This window comes from Dermacentor silvarum, chromosome 1, assembly GCF_013339745.2.
Source record: "Dermacentor silvarum isolate Dsil-2018 chromosome 1, BIME_Dsil_1.4, whole genome shotgun sequence".
Taxonomy (NCBI): Eukaryota; Metazoa; Arthropoda; class Arachnida; order Ixodida; family Ixodidae; genus Dermacentor; species Dermacentor silvarum.
Window position 1 is genome coordinate 345898048 of NC_051154.1, and position 21085 is coordinate 345919132.

General features: G+C 48.0%; 1 protein-coding gene across 2 annotated transcripts in view; it reads right to left on the reverse strand.

The window, feature by feature from the left end:
- Positions 1-2002: 2002 nt before the first annotated feature.
- The window catches only part of LOC119444420 (serine/threonine-protein kinase haspin-like), an 87148-nt gene continuing 68065 nt past the window's right edge, over positions 2003-21085 (reverse strand). For both annotated transcript variants that reach the window (XM_049660492.1, XM_037708823.2), the window contains one exon: positions 2003-2638. In XM_049660492.1, the coding sequence (XP_049516449.1) occupies positions 2580-2638 (59 nt within the window). In that variant the 3' untranslated portion in view covers positions 2003-2579. The remainder of the gene's footprint in view (positions 2639-21085) is intronic.

Consider the following 21085-nt stretch of genomic DNA (forward strand, 5'->3'; position numbering starts at 1 on the left):
CCCCTTAACTGAATTTGTTAAAGCGAAAATGCGCCATATGATCAGAGTATTGTGTTCAACACTGCCGATTGCATCCAGTGCACATAAATTTACTGAGAAGCAGTCATTCACATGGGCACTATGCCGTATACGGCGATATCACATTAGAGTGCACTTGATATTCGATGAAAAAATGGGATTGAACATAATTCCCGACATTCTGCGTCTAAAAAGCTCCAATGAATAATGAAGAAAAAGCACCAAGTTAAATACGAACCCCAGTAGCGCACCCAGGATCTCTGCCAGGGGGGGGTTGACAGTTTGCCAATACCATCTAAACAGCACTAATTTCGATTTCCTCACGGGAAATTGTTAAAAAAAGGCGCTTTTTGCGAGTGTGCAGACAATTGCGCGTCTTACATCTTAGTTGCAGTACTCAAATGCGTAAGGAAAGAAAAGGGGTTAAACAAAAGGAGGGGTTAAGTCGGCCTCAGGGGGGGGTTCCAACCCCCGAATCCCCCCCCGTCGGTGCGCCACTGACGAACCCTGATAACCATTCGGGAACTTGCCCAGATGTGAACTTGTATATCAATCACCTTGCGCAGAACTTGCCTACCGCAGAAGCCGCAGCGCGACCACTGCAAGAACCCGGGCCAGGGCTCCCTCAAACACTTTTGTGCCTTTCCCCTTACCGGCTTGTTTTCATCCCAGTGAGAGACACAAGTAAGCAAGAAAAAAGTTGCAGTTTCGCCCGAAAGGCGAGGCATCGATTGCGATAGCAAATTAGTGGACAGCTATACGAAGTAAGGATAGTAGTTTAATCGGCCGTATAAACTTGTAAAGATAAGCATACCAACTAAATTAACAAGCATGGTATCACGCGCGCCCAAGCAAACATGAACGCATCTCAATCGATGACCGCGGAACTCGCCGTCAAAACGCTGTAGTGAGCAAGCGCGGCTGCCGCAGCGAGAGAATTGATCTTCATCCCGCCGCTCGCACCAACGCAAACGAAGCCGCGAAAAGACAGCGCAGGGAGGAAGGACTCTGCCCTGGTGACGCAAAACTAACGGTGAATGGACTATCAATAGCATCGATAGTTTTTTTTGAACTATCGATAATGTAAAAAGACTATCGATAGTATACTATCAATAGTGTTACCATAGATAGTGCAGTCGGTGTTTCTATCGATAGTACCATCGGTAGTCCTTATACGTCCTTGTGTGTACGTATGTACATTCGTGAGCAGACTTGTTTAGAGCACTGGAGTGGTGTGCTGCGGAACAAATCATAGTGCGCAACTGCTGTGTCAAGGGCAACGCGCTCGTTCCACGCTTTTATGTCTATGCAGCTTCTATTTAGTTCCGCCACTGACCTTGAAATCCAGCAAGAATACGTTCTGAAGTAATAATTCGACTCGGAAACCAGCTCAGAAGCAGGCGCGCCAAACCTTGCGTCTCGGGTCGCTGTTGCCACCACAACAATGACATTTGCGACACTAACACGTTATCTAGCAACATCTGCCGAGCTCGGTGACGGGTAGACTGCGATAACGAAGAGTCCTGTCATAGTTAGCACCACCGCCATATACCACGCACTCGGGAAACCAAGTTTATGTTGCAGTGAGTTCGCGCGGTTGATTTCATGGTATCGGTAGTACTATAGAAATTACTATCGATAGCGCTATCGACAGTGTTTTGTAGCATCGATAGTTGGACAGCGACTCAACTATCAATAGTTCTGCATCACTACAGTCTGCCCCCGCCGCAGATGGCTTTCAAGATAAGAGCCGCCCGCGTGGAAGCGCGCGGCGTAGTACGCGGCCTCCTCCCCCAGTCTTGCAGACCGGCGGGCGCGCGCGGTCGCTCGGACGACGCGGAGAACGCCTGAACCACTACGCCACCACGGCGGGTGTCGTCACCTTCTCAATGCGTGGCAACGCCGGCTGTAAACGGCACACTTTTCTTCCTTTTTTTATTTTACGAGCCATGGTTGAACGCAGGTTTGGCGCATACAAGCAGAGTATTCAACATTATCTTTATTCGGTCAATAAATAAATTCGGAATAAATAATTAAAATATAAAATTATTAACATAAAAGTGAACAATAAAAGATCATCTTTATTTTACGAAACAATTACAAAGGTAAAGTTGGAATTGCGGCACGCAATCTTTCAAACAAAGAAATTTATGTGATGCAAAATATAATTAACGAACACAAATTTCTGTAAGGATATCAGCAGCCTTCTCCGATAAATTGTACAACATTGCAGAACCTCGCATAAAATGAATATATTATATAGAACTTTTTTTAGTTTCTTTTTTTATGTATCGCTAGTGCACGACGACGGCGCACTTAGCGGCTCGTGCGAAGATTCATGGCGCGCGGTTCCTCAGTCTGGGGCCGTTGCACGCGCCTCGCTCTGCGCGGTGCCTCGGCGTCGCGTTCGAGATGGGGGATGACCTGTTGTGCCACGAACTCCTCGGCCGACGAGAACGACAGGATCACGTCCTCCCAGGCGGCCAGTCGGCCGCGAGGAGTGGACGGCTCAACGACATCCGCGACTTGTTTTGTCTTGGGGAGCTTCTTCAACAACTTCGTCAGCAAGTAGTGAAGCCACAGCACGTTGGTGTGCGGGCGATAGGCTTCCCAGTCACCACTGCGAGAGAAATACGTAATAGAGCGCGTAAGATGCGTGTCGTACACTCATTTACTACACTCGAAAATGGTAGGTCTGCAACACACACACAAAAGGCAGGAACACGAGTACGCACACACCGCCTAGGCAAAACGTGCGTGAGTGCCCAGGAAGGCCCACCGCAGGAACCAGTGCGCATGCGCAAAAAAAAAAAAATACCGAGTTGGAAAGGGGTTTGGAGCAAGAGGAGACGGAATGTCTGGGTCTTTCACCTCGGGGTAACACGTGTTGGTGGCGTACAGAACGGTCCACTGTTAAAGGGAACACCGAGCGCGTGGCGTCTGCGCGGCGCCACAGCCGGTCGGCGGCTGCAACTAGTATCGCGCAGGCTCAGTGAGCGCTGTGGGTGGTGCTTTTTCGCCGTCTGCTACCGTCGGCTGCGGCGCTTCGGATCGTCGCGAAGCAAGCAGCTCGCGAAATTCGTATTTAATAGCAGCCACTGTCCTTCCAGCTGGAAGGAAAGTGAGATTATATTTGAGATTATATTTGAAATATAATCTGAAATATAAATTTGAAATATGTTAGTGAGATTATATTTGGATCATCAAAACAGTGATGCGTTTATTTAGGAATACCACCGATCCCCCTAACAGCAGGCTAGTCACCACCAGCCCAGCGTGTTCTCCGTCAACGCCTCCTCCTCCAACGGCGGCGGCTAGAAACATGGTACGCGCGAGCGGCGCAGCGTGGCGCCAAGGGTCCAGCGCTGTGCGTGGGCTCAAATAGAAATACGCCTCCCACAGCGCTCACTGCGACCGCGCGAAATTCGTTGCAGCCGCCGGCCGGCGGTAGCGCCGAGCAGAGGTCACAAGGTAAATACACCTGGTAGTCTACCTGGTAGCGAAGCTTCCATAGAAGCCCATACGTTTAAAAATGGCGGTTCATTGGTGGTTCATGGGGCTTAGCGCCATCTGTGTGAGGAGAGCCGGAAGAAAAAATAATGTGACGCCATATGCGTTAAAGACAGAAGTGACGTCATTTTGTTCTCAAAGGCGCGAAATTTGCTTTCGGGGGCCTGCCATTAGAGTTGTATATTCAAATGCCCCGCCATTCGACGTGATGGGCGTTTCGAGGTTTCAGCGCGGAAACCGATGCAGCAAAAGTTCAGCGATACGGGTGTCGAAACCGCACCCTTGCGCAGAACATACTTTGTTTGGAGCCCGATAAACGCTTTGGGCGTAGAGTGCTCGTCCTTTCGTCGGACGACCAGCCCGTCGGCCAGAGCTGTCCCAGGAAAACAACTAAAGTAAACAATTATCAGGCGGTCGCAACTCAATACTTTTGACTGAACAGGTTAAGAAACAATGAAACTACACGCGCCACCAAATTCAGACAAACGTCGACAAGCAAAGTAACACAACATGTGAGGAGGGCGTATTGTATCAGGTGAACTTTACGAGTGCCCCTTTCTGCCCACTTCAAGAGCTGCATTGCATTGCAAGCGATAGTAGCGTGAACGCCCGCCGCTATCGGTAGGTGCTATTACGGTGGGCGCTGAAAAAAGGTATTTATTGATAATGATCAAGTAAAATACAGTTGTTCTTTTATCACCATGCGTATATAAAATTGATTAGAAATTTTATTTTTGTTGAATGAATCTAACTGTGTTCCGCTTTAATTAAAAAACGCTTTTTTTTCCCCAATGTTTGTTCCCTCCAAACATAGTCGCCCTTCAATCGCTGCTCCCATAACTACCCTTGCTGATGTCGGTGACAATTCGTTCTGAACCGCTTACCGCCCGAAGCTTCGCGACCATTTGGATCGACCTTGGAGGTCACGCATAAAGTCCCTATATAGGAAAAGTACCAGCATTCTTTGATCAACGCCGCTTCTCTCTCTCCTGTATCTCCGATTGGACGATGACAGCGCGCGCTTTCACTTGTTTATATTTTGCTTTTTTTCCGCCTCAGAGCCACTTTGAAAGTCACTTCCGCAGCCGCGGTCGCCGGCGGCGGCCGCGACGCGCGCCCGGCCTGAAAGATTTAACGGGGACTTTCTAGGGCCGCCACCGTCGACTTGCTTTAGTAAGCCAAAAGTAAAGGAAAAAAAAGCGCTTTAGGAGAGGAGACGACGGAGGAAATAGTAGATGGCAGTACTTTTACTATATAGGGACTTCAGTCACGCGCTCCGGTGTTCCCTTTAATTGTGGACCGCTCTCTACATACGCCCTCGCAGCGTCGGCGTGGAGTGTACACCCGCCAAGTGTAAGGAAGCGAGGGGAGAAGGAACGTCTGGCGGCGCGGTTGGTGACGTCGTTCCTCTCTCGCAGCGGCGCGCGCCCGGGTTATTCTCCCTCCGACATCGCAATGATACAGCCACGCGTCATGCGTTCTCCCGAGCGTACGAAGAACGGTGCCGCTAACAGCGCCGGGAGTCCGCCCACCACCGCCGTGCCGCCAACGCCAAACGTGTCCGTGTCTTCATTGCTCCGCTTAAAGGGGCGCGTTAAGTGACACTTAATTGCGTCACACAGTTCAGGAACACTTTAATATACCCGCGTGATAAACCTTAAGATAAACACCGCAGCAACCCCTTTCCAACATCGCTGTTCAACCATCTCCACGGCATGTAAGGGCTGAACATTTTAAAAAAAATGAAGCTTTATAGGCTCAAAAGTGTTGGCGGTAGTGGTGGTGGTGGTATCACGCTGAAAATTGGGCCGATCCTGGTGATTGTGCAGAAAGGATTCAAGCTCAATGGCACATACCCCGATGGGCTCGGGGATCTGTAACGCGCCCTTAAACTACCCTTGTCACATGTAAGACCCAAAGGGAAAATCACCAGCCCTTCCCCTGTTGAGAAAATAGGGTAAGCGAAGCTTGGTTGTCCGATTCTAGCGTGAGGGCTTCCGAAACCCAGGCGATACGTCAGCGAAGAGGCGCGGACACCGAGTTGCGGGAGCGCGCTGTTGAACCCAAACGTCAGCGAAGAGCCGCCAACCCTAAGTTTAGGGCAAACGAAGCGGAACTACAGTGGCTAGAATGGGGAAGTGTGACGAGAGGCACGCAGCGCCTACGGGGAGCGCATTGATGATTGAAGACGCCGGTAGGGAGCCGCGAGGCTGCGCGCGCTGTCGTTGGCACGTCGCCCGATGCGACGCGCCTGCTCTGCTGCTTCAGTGACGCCGCCCGCCCTGACCTGTGTAAAGTTACGTTCGCTTCTTTTATTGCGATAGCAATTATATGGACACTTCAACCGGATTTCTGCCGTCGCCGTCGCCGTGAGGTTCCGTATAGATTCCAAGGGCGATAAAATCATCGCCACGCGCCGTATGTGCGAGCAAAAGCGCGCGGGGGACGCGTGCTATCACAGAGGGCGAACTCCCCCGCGCACTATCATGAAGAGCGAACGCACGGCGGAAAGCAAACGCGACCGTCGCGCGAGAGGCCGTGGGGGTATGGGAGGGAGGGAGGCGGGGCGGCGCTGTGCTCCGACACCAAAGGCGTATCTTGCCACTCAATCTCCCACGCGAAATCAACAAAGCGGGAAGGCAGCGCGGGAAGGAGGGGGGGGGGGTGCAGCTTCTCCTCTGCTAACAACTTCTCCTCTGCACAACTTGCCTTGCGTTGGCCGTCGCCCGCACCGTCTCTTATCTCCACACCGCTCTGACCTTTGTATGCGCTGTGCATTCGCCGCTCAGTTTCCGTTGAAGCGATAGACCGCGTGAGCCTTCGCCCACTGCGGCGTTTTGACAGTCGTCTGCGGTCATTCAGTGTGATCTATTCATGTTTGCACAATTGTGCGCGCTGACACCACGATTGTTATTCAGTTAGTAAGCGAATGTGTCCAAGTTTATGCAGCCGATAAAACCACTATCCCTACTCCGAATAGCTCTCTACTAATTTTCTATCGCAATCGATGCTTCGCCTTTCGGGCGAAACTGCGACATTTTTTTTTTGTGCTGCAGCAAGTCTATATTGTCACGTAGTAGTGACGGTAAATAAAACAGTCGCAAAACTGTGTATGAAAACTGGTTGTTTATTGGGCGAACCTGTGCCCACAAAAGCAAGCTACACTCAAAGCACAACGATAGCGGCGAACACAGTCGGCGATCGTCGAAAATCTGATCAGCGGCAAAACGCGTCGGCTTTTATACCTGAGTCATCGAAGGTTCCAGAATAATCCCTGGTACGCGCGTGTCTTCCAGAAAGTTCTAGACAATTCGCGTCGCTCATACAATCAGATAACATAAGCGTCGGTGAAAACAGGCAACGGAAAGAAGCATCGATAACGTTCTAGAAACTTCCGATACAGGCGCGTCCTGCGCCGAGCGATAACGTTTAACATTTGTTAGCCGGTGGAAAGCGGCCATCGGAGAAAGATAAACATGTATACGTGTCAATATGTGTACTGATGGCGCGAAAACATTGTTTCGTGCCTGAATGCTACTATCGTACTACTGCCACATTTTCCCTCACCATGAACTGCCCTTAGTTTCTACGATTTGGTCAAAGCTCCCAGCAGTGGCAACTGTGAATGGGGCGATCTGACACTTCTCCTCATCATTGAGGATATAAACCATGAACTGGACGCACTGCTGGATAGTGGGGAGGTTGAGGAAGCTTCTCAAATGATAATGAAATCCTATACAATGCTTTGTTTACACAGTAACGCAGAAGCACACGGACGGCGAAATAAACAGACGAAATTGAGCGCTAACTAATAACTGAGTGTTTATTACACGAGAGCAGATGTATATATCACCGCACAAAAGGAATTAAGGGAGAAGGAACACACACAAACAAATCAAACCAACCCAGCAAGTTTAACTGACACAGACGCCTTAAGCGACAAACACTCAGTTGTTAGCGCTGTGCCCCGTCTGTTTCTTTCGCCGTCCGTGTGCTTCTGCGCTACTGTGTAAATAATGCCATACCAATTACCGCACCAGTCTGTCCTTTTGAATCCGCAATGCTCCCCGACCATGATTGCCCTTAAAGGATGAGCGACTCGCGGTTAGTCTTCTGCGTGACAAGGTATCCTGCACGCAAAACAATCCTGCAGTCTTTGTGCAAGGAGTGCTTTGACGAGCCAACGAACTGGTGGCGATGTTCACCAAGTTCTACGTCAATGGGGACCTCATTTACCCTTCGGAGGAGCTCTTCTCATTTGTATAGACGGCCTTGAAACAACTTTTTTAGATGTGGGTCAGTTACAACTAGCAGCACAGTTACATGCAGCTAGGAAGAGCTTGTTTCCTGCCTGCACAAAAACGATGTCATACTGGGCTGTGCACGGCATGGCCTCAGCCTTACCAACCAGGTTACAAAATTATTTTTGGTCAACCGTTTGCACTGCTACACGAAGGCACTCAACAAAGAGAGAGCGTCTTCCCGTGAAAAGAAGAAGCACCTGAAGCTCAGGCGCGTCACTAAGCGGAGAATAACCCAAGTCTGACAACTTTCTGTTTGAACTGTTTGTGAACAATTTAAACATTTTTTTTTCTCTCGTGAGAAAAAAGCAGCAGCTCAGGTGCGTCGCGTAGCAAAACATCATCGATGACTGAGAATGGTTTGTTTTAAACGGATTGTGAGCCACTCTTCAAAAATGAGTGGTTTGCGTAAACAGTGTGTCAAAAATAAAATGTTTGCTTCCGAGTTACCACTGGGAATGTGTTGGCTTTGCGTTCGATAAGGTGCCAGCGAGAGTAAATTGGCTAAAGCAAGCTGCATTCTACCATCGTTACCTTGGCGCCGTTCAATTACGAAAGGGCTAGCATAGCTACTCTCTCGCCATCTGCTTCCATGCACGAGCGAGTATATTACGATGCTTTCTTTTTTTTGTTATTGCATATTAAGCTGCGCGCGCGGATTATCGTATTCCACACAGCGCCCTTGCACTGCGGCTGCTATCCGCCGTCGCGGCCGACATGATGATGATGATGATGATTTATTGGCATCCCCTTTGAAACGGGGCGGCGAGAAATAGTCACCTAGCCTGCTTGATTTAATCAGGTATACTATACATGTTCTTTATCTAGCATTTTTGTATACCCCCTCTCATTATTTTTATTTTTCAAAAATTTACCTTGTACCGCTGCCTATGATTTTAATAGATCAGGTCGTATCCATCTTTTCCCTGCTTTTTTTTCCACTAGTACTCTAATCGTCTCTTGCTGATCTCTACGGCTGATCTGTTTATGTTTCCTTCCACTTTAAACCCAAGCGCTTCTGGGAGTTGCACGTTACCTACGGTTCTCGCTGGGTGGATCCCGTCGCATTCCATCAGGATGTGCTGAGTGGTTTCTGGATCTTTACTGCAGCATGCACATGTCTCATCTAGTTCCGAATATTTGTTCCGATATGTTTTCGTCCTTAGGCAACCGGCTCGAGCCTCAAATAGCAAGGCACTGCCCTTTGTGTTATCGTACAGATTTTCCCTTCTAATTTCTTTCTTCTCATTCTTGTAAATCTCCATTGTCCTTTTCGTTTCCATTCTTTGCATCCAATTCACGGTCTCTATTTCTCTCACTTTCTTTCTGATGACCCCTGGTTGTCTATTTACAGTTTCGATTATCCTGTACTTGGTTGCCAACTTCCTTGACCTCTTCCTCCATTCTGTGTCCACGCTTTTCATGTAGAGATACTTGTGCACTTTAGCCGCCCATTTATTTTCATCCATGTTCCTGAGCCTTTCTTCAAAACTAATTTTGCTCTGTGCTTCTCTGACTTCAAAAGAGGCCCAACCCATGTCACCATGCACTGCCTCATTTGTCGTATTACCGTGTGCTCCCAAAGCCAACCGGCCTACTGATCTTTGGTTAACTTCCAAACCCGCCAATATATCCGATTTTAAGCATATAATGGCATTTGCGAATGTTAGCGCTGGCACCATTACTCCTTTCCAGATTCCACGCACCACCTCATACTTATTGTGGCCCCATAGTGATCTGTGTTTCATTATTGCTGCATTCCGCTTCCCCTTTATTTTCAGATTATCTTGGTGGTTGCTTGAGTAATTCTTTCCTTCGTTTATGTGTACGCCGAGGTACTTATATTGCGCCACTATGGGTATTACTTGCTGTTGAATTGACACCACGAAGTTGCTAGTGTGTTCATTAACGATCATAATCCCTGATTTCTCTGTGCTAAACTTAAGGCCTAGATTTGTCGCTGCGTTCCCACAGATATTCGCAAGTATCTGTAAATCTTTTTTATTGTCCGCTAGTAGCACAATGTCGTCTGCGTACATCAGTCCATGTCTGCGTACATCAGTCCACATTGATGATGATGATTTATTGGCATCCCCTTTGAAACGGGGCGGCGACAAATAGTCACCTAGCCTGCTTGATTTAATCAGGTATATTATACATGTTCTTTATCTAGCATTTTTGTATACCTCTCATTATTTTTATTTTTCAAAAATTTACCTTGTGCAGCTGCCTATGATTTTAAGAGATCAGGTCGTATCCATCTTTTCCCTGCTCATGTAAGCGTGTGTCAGCGCCACCTGGCGGTTTCCTCCCAAAGAGCCACGCGCGAGCCGGCGCGTTCACACACTTCCCCATTCTAGCCACTGTAGCGGAACACGTCTTGCCACAAGCTTCACTTACCCCCATTTTCTCGACAAGGGGAGGGCTGGTGATTTCTTTTATCTAGCATTTTTGTATGCATATCCTTAATCTTTTTTCCCCCTTCAAAATCTACCTTGTACCGCTACCTATAAATGCAAGAGATCAGGTCGCATCTATTTCTTCAGATTTTTTTTCAACCTGTGCTCTAAACGTCTCTTGCTTATCTCGACTGCTGACCGGTCGACGGTTCCGTTCACTTAAAACCCAAGCGCTTCTGAAAGGTGTACGTTACCTACGGTTCTCATTGGGTGAATCTCTTTGCATTCCATTAGGATGTGCTGAGCGGTCTCGGAATTTTGGCTACTGCATCCACATGCGCAATCTAGTTCCAAATATTTGCTCCGGTATGTTTTTGTACTTAGGCAACCAGCTCGAGCCTCAAATAGCAAGACACTGCCCTTTGCGTTATCGTACAGATTTTCCCTTCCAAATTTCTTTCTTCTCCAATTAACATCCAATTAGCTGTCTCTGTTTCTCTCACTTTCTTTCCGATGACACCTGGTTGTCTACTTACAGTTTCAATTACCCTGTACTTGGTTGCCAACTTTCTAGACCTCTTCCTCCATTCTGTGTCCATACTTTTCAAGTACAGATACTTGTGCTCTTTAGCCGCCCAGTTATTTATATTTATATTCCTGAGTCAGACTCAGGAACATGAACCAACTAAACTTAGAGACAGATAAATTATTAGGCACAGCCGCCAAGCACATGCCTGTGTTGGGCAACGTCCTTTTCCTGCAAGTTTGGCGAAACCGATACGTGGCTTCGCTACAAATTTTGCACTAGCCGTATAAGAGACGGGTTTGTCGTGAGCAGAAACGGTGAATTTCCGTAAATAAAGAAAGGCTACTATCATCATAATCATCGACAGAATCTGACCCCCCTCAGAAAAAAGCTGGATCCGCCCCTGTCTGCAAGACGTCCTTCCCTCCAGGACGTCCCCTGACTTTGCGGTGGCGCTGTCGTCAGTGCAGACTTCATTACAGTATAGGCGCTCTGCTGGCTCTGATTCTTCAGTGCCTTAGTTGCCGTGGGGTTTTTCCCACGTTCGTGTACGATTAGCAGTGATGTAGGAAAGAAAATGCATTTCTGACGACAAGCTGATTCACGGCGGGCTGCGCAAAGGCACAAGCAACAAGGCGTGGATATAGCCTCGCACACTTTTACGTGGGCATGGATGCAACGGCATCGAAGCTGTGCTCATTGCAGTGTGGTCGTCAATAAGTGCACTTTAACTAAAGTGTGCCGAGTTGATAATTCAAGCTAAAGCAAGGAAAAACGTGGTTCCCGTGGAGCTTTATCTGTGTTCGGTGTGTTTTAACAAACCGTATGTATACGTATACAATTAGGTACTCTGGACACGAATTCATACATGCTATGAATTGGCCTCGTGTAACTGCGGGTCGTGCGGCTGTCTCCGAGATTGTGAGGCACGCCGTATAGTGGGGGCCTCCGGATTACTTTTGATAACAAGGCATGTTTAACGTGTCCGTAATGCACGGGGCACGGGCGTTCTTGCATTTCGCCCCCATCGAAATGAAGCCGCCGCGGCAGGGATTTGATCCCGCGGCGACCTCGTGCTTAGCACCGCAACACCATAGCCGCTAAGCCACTGCAGCGGGTGTAGGAACATCTTAAAGAGTATGGCAGCACATACAGGGTGTCCCAGCTAACCTTATAATAGCCAAGCTCTTAAAGGTAAAATATGAAAATATAGAGTATACAGGACGCAATCAATGCTATTCTGTCACCAGTGGCGTACCGCACCAGCAGGATTGTTTTTTTTTTTTTCAGAGTTAGGATATCGATCATATTAACGAACTTTTGAATTACTGAGTTTAGGGCACAAATTTTGATATAAAGGCAGTAATTGTTTTTTTGTTTTTTTTTTAACGCCCGGTTCGTTGCTGTCAGTGTTGCTATGTCTCGCGTAATTACTTTTCCCGCGTTATAAAGAAAACGCGCGAAATATGAAAACAGCCGCATGATTACGCGTCCGCGCGCCGCGACACCAGCGGTCTCAGGTGTTACTCGGAAGAATTAGCTCTGCTCAATGCCTGACTCGTCGACCACGTGGAAGTGGAGAGGCATCGCTATTGGCGTTGCTCACCGCCAACTGCGAGCTGCCTTTTGCGCGTCAAGCGCGAAGCCAATGCAGTGCGCAGCAGCATTGAGCAGAGCTCATTCTTCAGTCCATTCAACGCAGTTGAGTGCATTCACCGCTTTGGCCGAAAAAATAACAACCGGATGCGTGCCGTGACATTGCGCTTTTGTGATTTCAGAGGAAAATCGGTAGTTGTGAGCAACTGCCGCAAACATAAGGATGAAAGCGTTTCTCTTTCAGAAGATTTCTCGGCCACTGTTAGGGAGCCACGGGGCAAACTGTGGACCTCATCCCATGCAGTTTGAGCGATGAAATGGACAGGTTAGTCATGTTTATGATAAGCTTAAGATTAACAATGACTCGAACGTGTGAGATTCTGCGATGCTTTTAAAGCAAAGCAGAAAGCCGGGTTACTGAAGTCACTGAGGGGTCTCAGTGATGCCAGGTTTGGCTATATATAGCCGAATTGGGCTACATGAAAAATATTTTGGCTATGTGGCTATATTTGGGCGACTGAAAATCTGCGTCTTGGCTTTGTTTGGGCATAAGTGGCACCCTAATCCACGCTACAGAGGTGGCTCTGATCGGTTAGAAGCATATCTCGAAGGCTATGCTTTCGCTGGCTGAGCCGGCCGCGTGGCTGGACGTGTGTGCGTGCGCGAAATGACCCTCCCTCCCCTTCCCTCTCTGCGCCGTTATATGAGCCGGTGGCGTTGATCTTTGATGCACTTAAACTTACACCTCGCTTGACCGTTATGCACCCGATCCCCGGGCATCGGGATGAACCTAGGAGTAGTGGGTTTTTCACCGTACACCATACTAACATGGCTATGCTCAGGAAGGGAGAGAAATAGCATAGGGTCGGGGCCGTCGGGCGATCGTGGCGCCGACATGAAAGAAGGGAAGCACGGGTGGATGACACGCTCCAGTCTGTTCATGGTCATGTTTTCTGGCTGAAGTATCGCGCCGGGCACAGCATTCGACCTACTCCACGTTTCTCACGCGAAGCTTTACTGCCATTTTCCTTCTCCTGCTAGATGAATTTTTGTTCATGCTTACATTCGAGATTCATTTCGATAGGTTGGACGTAAGATCGGATCCTCCTCAGAGAGGAGAATCCAAAGATGGAGAAGTGGGCCAAGTATGCGAGAACGTATAAAAAAGAATGGGAGCAAGACCCCGAGCCAAAGGTGGGTTCTGGTGCTTTTACTTCTATAGTCGGGTACAACTTTGGAAGACAGGAGGAGGCCCCGCCCAGTTGACCGAAGCGCAGCAGCCAATTCCTCCGCTACTAAAGAAATAGTCCCGCTGAAAAAAAATTGAGACTGCTTCTAAAACGCGTATTTGTCGGTATAAATAAGATTTCTGTATCTTGACGAGCGGTTTGGTAGAACTATCATGATGGAAATGCTACAGCACATGCGGGAGCGCGAGAGAAAAATAACTCCGTGCCTTCTACAACGCTGTGCGTCGTCTGCTACGGAGCAAGATCGACGGCACCGGGCGTAGCAGTCGCTGGATTAATAGCATAAGATTCATATATACTTTTTTTGCAGAAGCTTATTTTTTAATGTGTTGTGCTAATTTTTAATTGATATTTTTTTCTTTTTTTTCGTGGTTACGAACCTGCGATCTTGTGAGTTCGCGCACGATCGCGCGCGGCATTCCGTGCCTGTTTTCCGCCATGGAGCCCAGCGAGGTGACATCGGAACGCGATCCTTTGTTGCCGAACGAGCCTTGTGTCGCCTCGATGACCACACCACCAAGGAGCCTCGGCAAGAACAAGAGCGGCCACATCCTGAACAGCGATTCACGCAACATGATCTTCCACTGCTACACGTTTTGGCGTAACAGGCAGCCTGAACGCAGCGTGGAGGACACGAGCAAGTTTGTCGCCGACATGCTCGGTGTCAGCGAAAGGACTGTGTTCAGGGTGAGGGAGGAAGTTAAAGCTTCGCATTTTTCGGGTGGCAAACTGACGACGCCATCGCGAAAGCGCCCACGCAATGCGGAGAAGAGAAGACGCAGCGCGAAGTTTGACAGCTTCACGTTGTACACGCTGAGGTCATGTGTGCACGATTTCTTTCGCCGCAACGAGATACCGACGGTAGAGAAGATAACTACCGAGTTCTCGGAGCGTATGGAACTCCCATCACTAAGGCGGTGTACTGTGCGTCGCCTGCTTGCCGAGATCGGCTTCAAGCACGAAAAGAGAAGCCGCAACTCGCTGCTTATCGACCGGGATGACATCACCGATTGGCGGAATCGCTACCTCCGTGACGGGGAGCGCTACCGGGCGGAAGGCCGAAAGATCTACCTGGACGAGGCATGGGTGATGGCGGGACACACTCGGTCGATCGTGTGGACAGACACCGTGGTGCAGAAGCGCGGACGCCTGTTCGCTCGAGCAAATGGCCCGACGACGGGTCTAAAACAACCTTCTGGGAAAGGTCAGCGCCTGATCGTGACGCACATCGGCAGCGAGGATGGTTTCGTCGACGGCTGCTTGGATGTATTCAGAGGCCAAAAGACAGGCGACTACCACGAAGAAATGGACGGCAATCGCTTTGAGGGCTGGTTCAATGACGTTCTGCAGAAGTTGCCAGCTGGTAGCGTCATTGTTTTAGACAATGCACCTTACCATAGCCGGCGAGAAGAGAAATTGCCGACGACGGCCTGGAAGAAGGAAAAGATACAGGAGTGGCTCACAAGCAAGAACATCACCTACGGTGAAAGGATGATAAAGAAGCAGCTGCTTGAGCTGGTGGCATCTGTAAAGTCACGCTTTCTGAGCTACATTGTAGACAACACAGCTGTAAGGGCCGGTTGCATTGTACTCAGGCTCCCACCGTACCACTGCGAATTTAATCCCATTGAGCTTGTGTGGGCCAAGGTCAAAAACGGCATCGCTGCGGACAACAGAGACTTCAAGCTGTCCACGGTCGACGTCATCTTGAGGGAGAAAATCAAGCAGGTAACGGCGGAAGACTGGAGGAAGAGCATTCAGCATGTGATGGACTTGGAGGCAAAGTTCAGACTTGACAGGTCTGGGAGTGAGCACATTCAACCCATCATCATCCAGCTGGGTGAAGATGACACTGAAGAAAGTGACTCTGACTGCGAGCTGTCTGGCATTGAGCCACTCGACGAAGCATAAAGGCTTCTTATTAACGAAAGAACAGCCCTTATTAGGGCTACCAAAATTTTGCCGGTCGCACTGCTCAAATAAATAAGCAGTTCCATTTATGGCATATTCCTTATAATAGAAGCTCAATTCTGATAAGCAACGTCCTGCACACATTGTGCTCGATTTAAGAAGTGGTTAAGAAACACATTTAAATGCTGGCATATCTGAATTGAAACACTATTGTTAACCCTGATTATCGTTGGCGGGCTCAAAATGCTCATTCGGGCAGCCACCGTCGAGTTTGACGTGCCCCATAGTGAAATAGCAGCAGTCAGAGCACGCTTTATGGTTCTGTTAGCAGTCTGCACTGGAAATCACAGTAATGTCATAGCGAGTGGTGGTGAAATAGCAGCAGCCAACACCCAACTGACCCACTGTCAGCTGCTTGAATGCCAAAGCACATTCATGTGGTTGCATTATTGATTTTGTTATCTGGCTCACACAAGTAATGCAATTAAGAGAACAAATATAAAACATCATTAGCTTAGTGAGGCCCAAAATGCTCATTCAGGCAGCCACCGTCGAGTTTGACGCGCCCCATAGTGAAATAGCACCAGTCAAAGCATGCTTTATGGTTCTGTTAGCAGTCTGCACTGGAAATCACAGTCATGTCATAGCGAGTGGTGGTGAAATAGCAGCAGACAACACAAAACTGACAGCGACTGTCAGCAGCTTGAATGCCAAAGCACATTCATGTGGTTGCATTGTTTATTTTGCTATATGGCTCACACAAGCAATGCGATTAAGAGAACAAATATAAAACATCATTAGCTTAGTGAGGCCCAAAATGCTCATTCAGGCCGCCACCGTCGAGTTTGACGCGCCCCATAGTGAAATAGCAGAAGTCGGAGCACGCTTTATGGCTCCGTTAGCAGTCTGCACTGAAAATTGAAGTGTTGTCATAGCCAATTTTCAATTTATTAATCTGACTCGTGCAAGTAATGCGAATGCAAGCACAATTATTAACGTGATTAACTTTGCTAGCATTTTTTGTCATATTTATATACCATAAAAATGCTCAGTAAAGTTGAACGTGTTTTAGTGAGTCACTTTGTTCATTACAAGGCCGTAGGCAAAGTGACGGACAGATTCAGACAGTGATATTGGGGAAGTAATAAATGGTGAAAGTTGCAAAAGCTCTCACAGCACTGCTTTGCTGGACTCCATTCACTAGAAAACTGCATTTGTAATAATGAAAGCGTCAAGACAGGAAATGATACCCCACTGCACAATGTTATATATGTGTACCACCACATGTGACGGGCAGCAAAACCATCTGTTTATTAAGACTGAATGCAACAATATAGCAAGGTGCTGTTTCACAATATGGCACCTTTTCATGTGCACTTCTGGCAAGCTACCGTATGCACTGATGCATAAACACATTAAGAGGGGTAAGAGACGAAGTAAGTGTGCAAGCCACATGATGCTTTTAACAATTTGTATCTGTCAATGTTTCTGTTGTCACAGCTGATAGAACTTTCTTTGGTGCAAGTTGGTTAATCACGTTGCGGCAACAGCACAAGAAGCAAGGTCAGAATAGTAGGAGAAAACAAAGCAAGTTGACAGACTGATGAGGCAAGGTAGACAAGAGAGAATGGCTTTAATGACATCGAAGAGGCCAGCCCTGCTATTCACAGGACTTGGTGCTTTGAATGAGACGAGTTAATTGAATTGTAAAGAAAGACGTGGCTGCAGCATGCTTACAAGAACAAATGCAAAAATAAAAGGATAGAAATAGGAATAAATACATACACGCACGGAAGAACTCATATAGTCACACATGAACACAAACGCGAGCGCGAAAACTAAGATCTAAAATACAAAAAAGGGCAAAATAACAAATATATACAAACACACAAGAAAAGACGCATACACATTTAACGCAGACGCGAGTAGAACTATTAGGAGTCAGTTCACAAGCAGCGGTGCCTACTTTGTCGTACTTTTTTTTAATGTACATGTTGGCTCTGTTGCCTTCACTGTCATAGGAGTTTTTTAGTAGCGACATATCACGACAAAGCGCAAAGCTGTCTTGCGGGAAAGCGAGTCGAGAGCTGACAGCACAGCTCATGCGCGATTGTGTCACAGCAGGCTTTCTATACAGCTGGCGCGTGCAGTGAGCGAAGAGTTCTAAGCCACAAAGCGACGCGAATTCATGCCAAGCTCCCTTGCAACGGCACCAGTGTATCAGTGATAATTTTATATTAGCATTCAGGCTGACATTAAGGAAACAAACACTGCTTCCAAACGCCTGACCGTTAACAATCCAATGACATTCGCTCAAGCAGCGCGTGTTAGTCACTGATTGTTAGCATTGGTGGAAAGCAATCAATCGACGGTGCTACACAACACTCGAACGACGCTGCTAGACGCTCGGCTATCTTATCACACTGCTGCCAACGATCGGTCATTTGCATGCTGAGCTGGCAGCAACGAATCTTTGCGTTGGAGGTTGCTTTCACAAATCTTTTCTGTTGAGAAACTCGCAGGTTGGTTTCATCCGCGCATGCTTTTCTCATTTATCCTGATAATGGTTTTGCTCCATCACTTCACCACGTCCGACGAGAAATGCAGGGGCACAGTACACAAACACACCCGCCGCTCACAGTCGGTACCAAACTTTGGCGAACTCTCTTCGTCGTAACTTCACTTAGGAGCAGAACAAAACACCACGGAACAAACACGTACGATGTTTGTTTGCAGCGGTATGTCACCGCGGGATCCTGTTTCCACACGAAGCGCAGCGTAACCGATGTTCGCTGCAATCTTTCTTCGCCGGCTCACGGCTCAGAACAAACGCACGCGGCACAAATTGTGCATCGTAAGCTCACAATAATATTTCCGGCATGACAGACCACCACAAATAATTCGAATTCACTCTGACGAAGGGAGACGCACAGAGCTGACGCGACTCGGCCCAGTTCGAAGCGAGGGCGGCCATGTTAGGCATGTTCTCCGTCGGCGGGGACACCGGCCGTCCGGCTCATGACGTCACCTGAAGTGCGCGCCTATTGGTGCCGGCTCGTGTGCATCCGCCTTTGAGGTGCAAATGCCGCTGCCTTCTAAAGTTGTATCCGACTATAGATGGTTTGCCCGTTATTCCACGGATAAAGATACTCATTCTGCTAATATCGAAACATGTTTGCCACGATGACATCAGTGCACCACATAACATTAACTTCACCCACCGTGTTAGCTTAGCTTGTGAGGTGTCGCGCTGCTGGCTCGAGGACGCGGGTTTGATTCCCGACCACGGCGGCCGCATTTCGATCAAGGCGATATGCAGGAACACCCGCGTATTTAGATTTAGGTGTACGTTAAAGAACCCGAGGTGGCCAAAATTAATCTGGAGTCCCCCACTGCGTCATGCCTCCCAACAGTAGCGCACCCAGGATCTCTGCCAGGGGGGAAGCAAGCGCTTTGCATAATATGCAATTTCCTTGCTTTAGCCAGAGGAATTCAACAGCAAATAAAATGCCTAATAATTACAATAATGACACCAAGGATGAGGACGATGTTTATTTCTTCAGCGTTTTACTCAAAGTAATTTCAGAGTGAATGAAGAAATACATCACAGTGATCGAGTGTTTTTGTTAATCAGGAAAATTCGACCTCAAGCCACCTCCTGAATTTCATTGACAATGTGAACAGAGCGCTGAAGGTACACGTTGCACTGGTGGGGCTGTCCGCGTGGGGTGGGGGGGGGGGTGGGGGGTTAACTCGGCCTCTGGGGGGGGGGGGGAGGGGGTTACAACACCCGAAGCTCCCCCCGTCGGTTCGCCACTGCCTCCCAATCATACCGTGGTTTTGGCACGTAAAACCCCTGCAATTATTAGAGAGTTTTAGAATAGGGGCCTCAAATGTTTTGGGGCCCCAAAGAAATAGCATCGAAGCCACTGCGCATGCGTAAGACGCAAACTGTGTTTGCGTTTTGCGTCGAGCACGCTATTTCATCGATTTAGCAGGAGCCCCAAAAGATGCTCCAAAAGCTTTCGTCAACAAACATGGCGGCGCCCATCGAAGCGACTGCTCTAACCTATAGCGCCAATCTGGGCTTAATTGATGGTAACGCGTGAAGTTCGTAAGCTAAGAGAAGTGATTGCAGTTATCGCTTTCTCTCAACTAACATGTGTAATGAAGCTTGATTCATTAGACGCCGCTGATTCCGAATTCAATTGTGGATTTCATGGCTCGTAGGCCTAACACGGATTGGCTTGGCTAGGTGAAGGTAGGTAAAGTTGGTTACGCAGAATTAAGCGCAACAATTTGCTTGCTGCTAATAGAATAAGTTCTAAATTGTAATTAAACGCGGAAACAAGAAAATCTAAATTACTCTTCTTATCATGAAATGGCATATTTTATTTTACTATTTATAATAGCTTTTCTTTGACGCCATGGTGACGCTGCAAGCACAACACGCTATCCGCAAACGCAAAACGCCTATTCTAAAACTCTTCACTCCTGCATGCCCCAACGCTAACACCCACAAAGCCCTTTGGGGGCCCCTATTCTAAAACTTTATTAGCCCATTAACATGGTTTGCTTTTTGACAGTAACCGGTTTTCACAGGATTACCACTGTTTTCAATTTGTTGTTTACCTTTGCTCTTTGTGCGCCGTCGCGGCTTTTACCATTTCGAGCGAGTTACGTTCGGGACGTGCTGGTCGCCAAATACGACTGCTGCTTCTTACACTGGTGTGCCGTTTTGCTCAGTAACCTTTTAAAGCTTCGCTTACACTGATTGAGACAGCGAGTGGCATCTGTTGTCTGTCACTTTAACGCATGTTCTTGCCGTGCTGGAGACCTAAGATGGCGGCCAGGTTGATGTAAATGGACAGTATATTTTATTTATTTATTTATTATACCTCAAGGGTCCCGTGAGGGACATTAAATGAGGGGTGGGTACAGGGGATACAACATAATTACAGTTAAAATTGGTGAATACAGGTCAAATGAATACAAGTCAGTTAGCAAATACAAGGCAGAAATAAATAAAATAATAATGATGCGCAGCAGTGTACACGATAATCCTATGGGTTAGCGTCAATGCGTGTGATTTCTTCGACGGCGGATTTGAATTCTGCAGGGTCGGTGATCGTAGCGATATGGCCGGGAAGGCGCTTCCAGTCACGCGCAGTACGAATGAAGAATGATTGATGAAATGTTGTGGTGTGGGCATGTGGAGGGATAACGGCGTTTGGATGGGTGTTGCGTGACATGCGATGGACGGGAACGATGAGCTCGTTTTTAGGCGGCAAACAGTGAACGAACTTGTGATAGAGATTTCGTCGAGAATTTCTGCGGCGATGAGCCAGGGCGGGTAGATCAAGTTGTGATTTCAGCGCCGTGATACTAGAGTTGTAGGAATAATCACTCAAGATGAATCTAGTTGCGGCGAGAGCAAAGAGCGCGAGGAGAGAGTGCAGGAGGGTATGGCGAAAAATATAGAGCATGTACCAGCTAGCCCGGGCCAAGCTAATTGAGAAAAAAAAAAACGAGAAAACAAGATAGGACGATAAGACAAATAACACGAGGCATCAT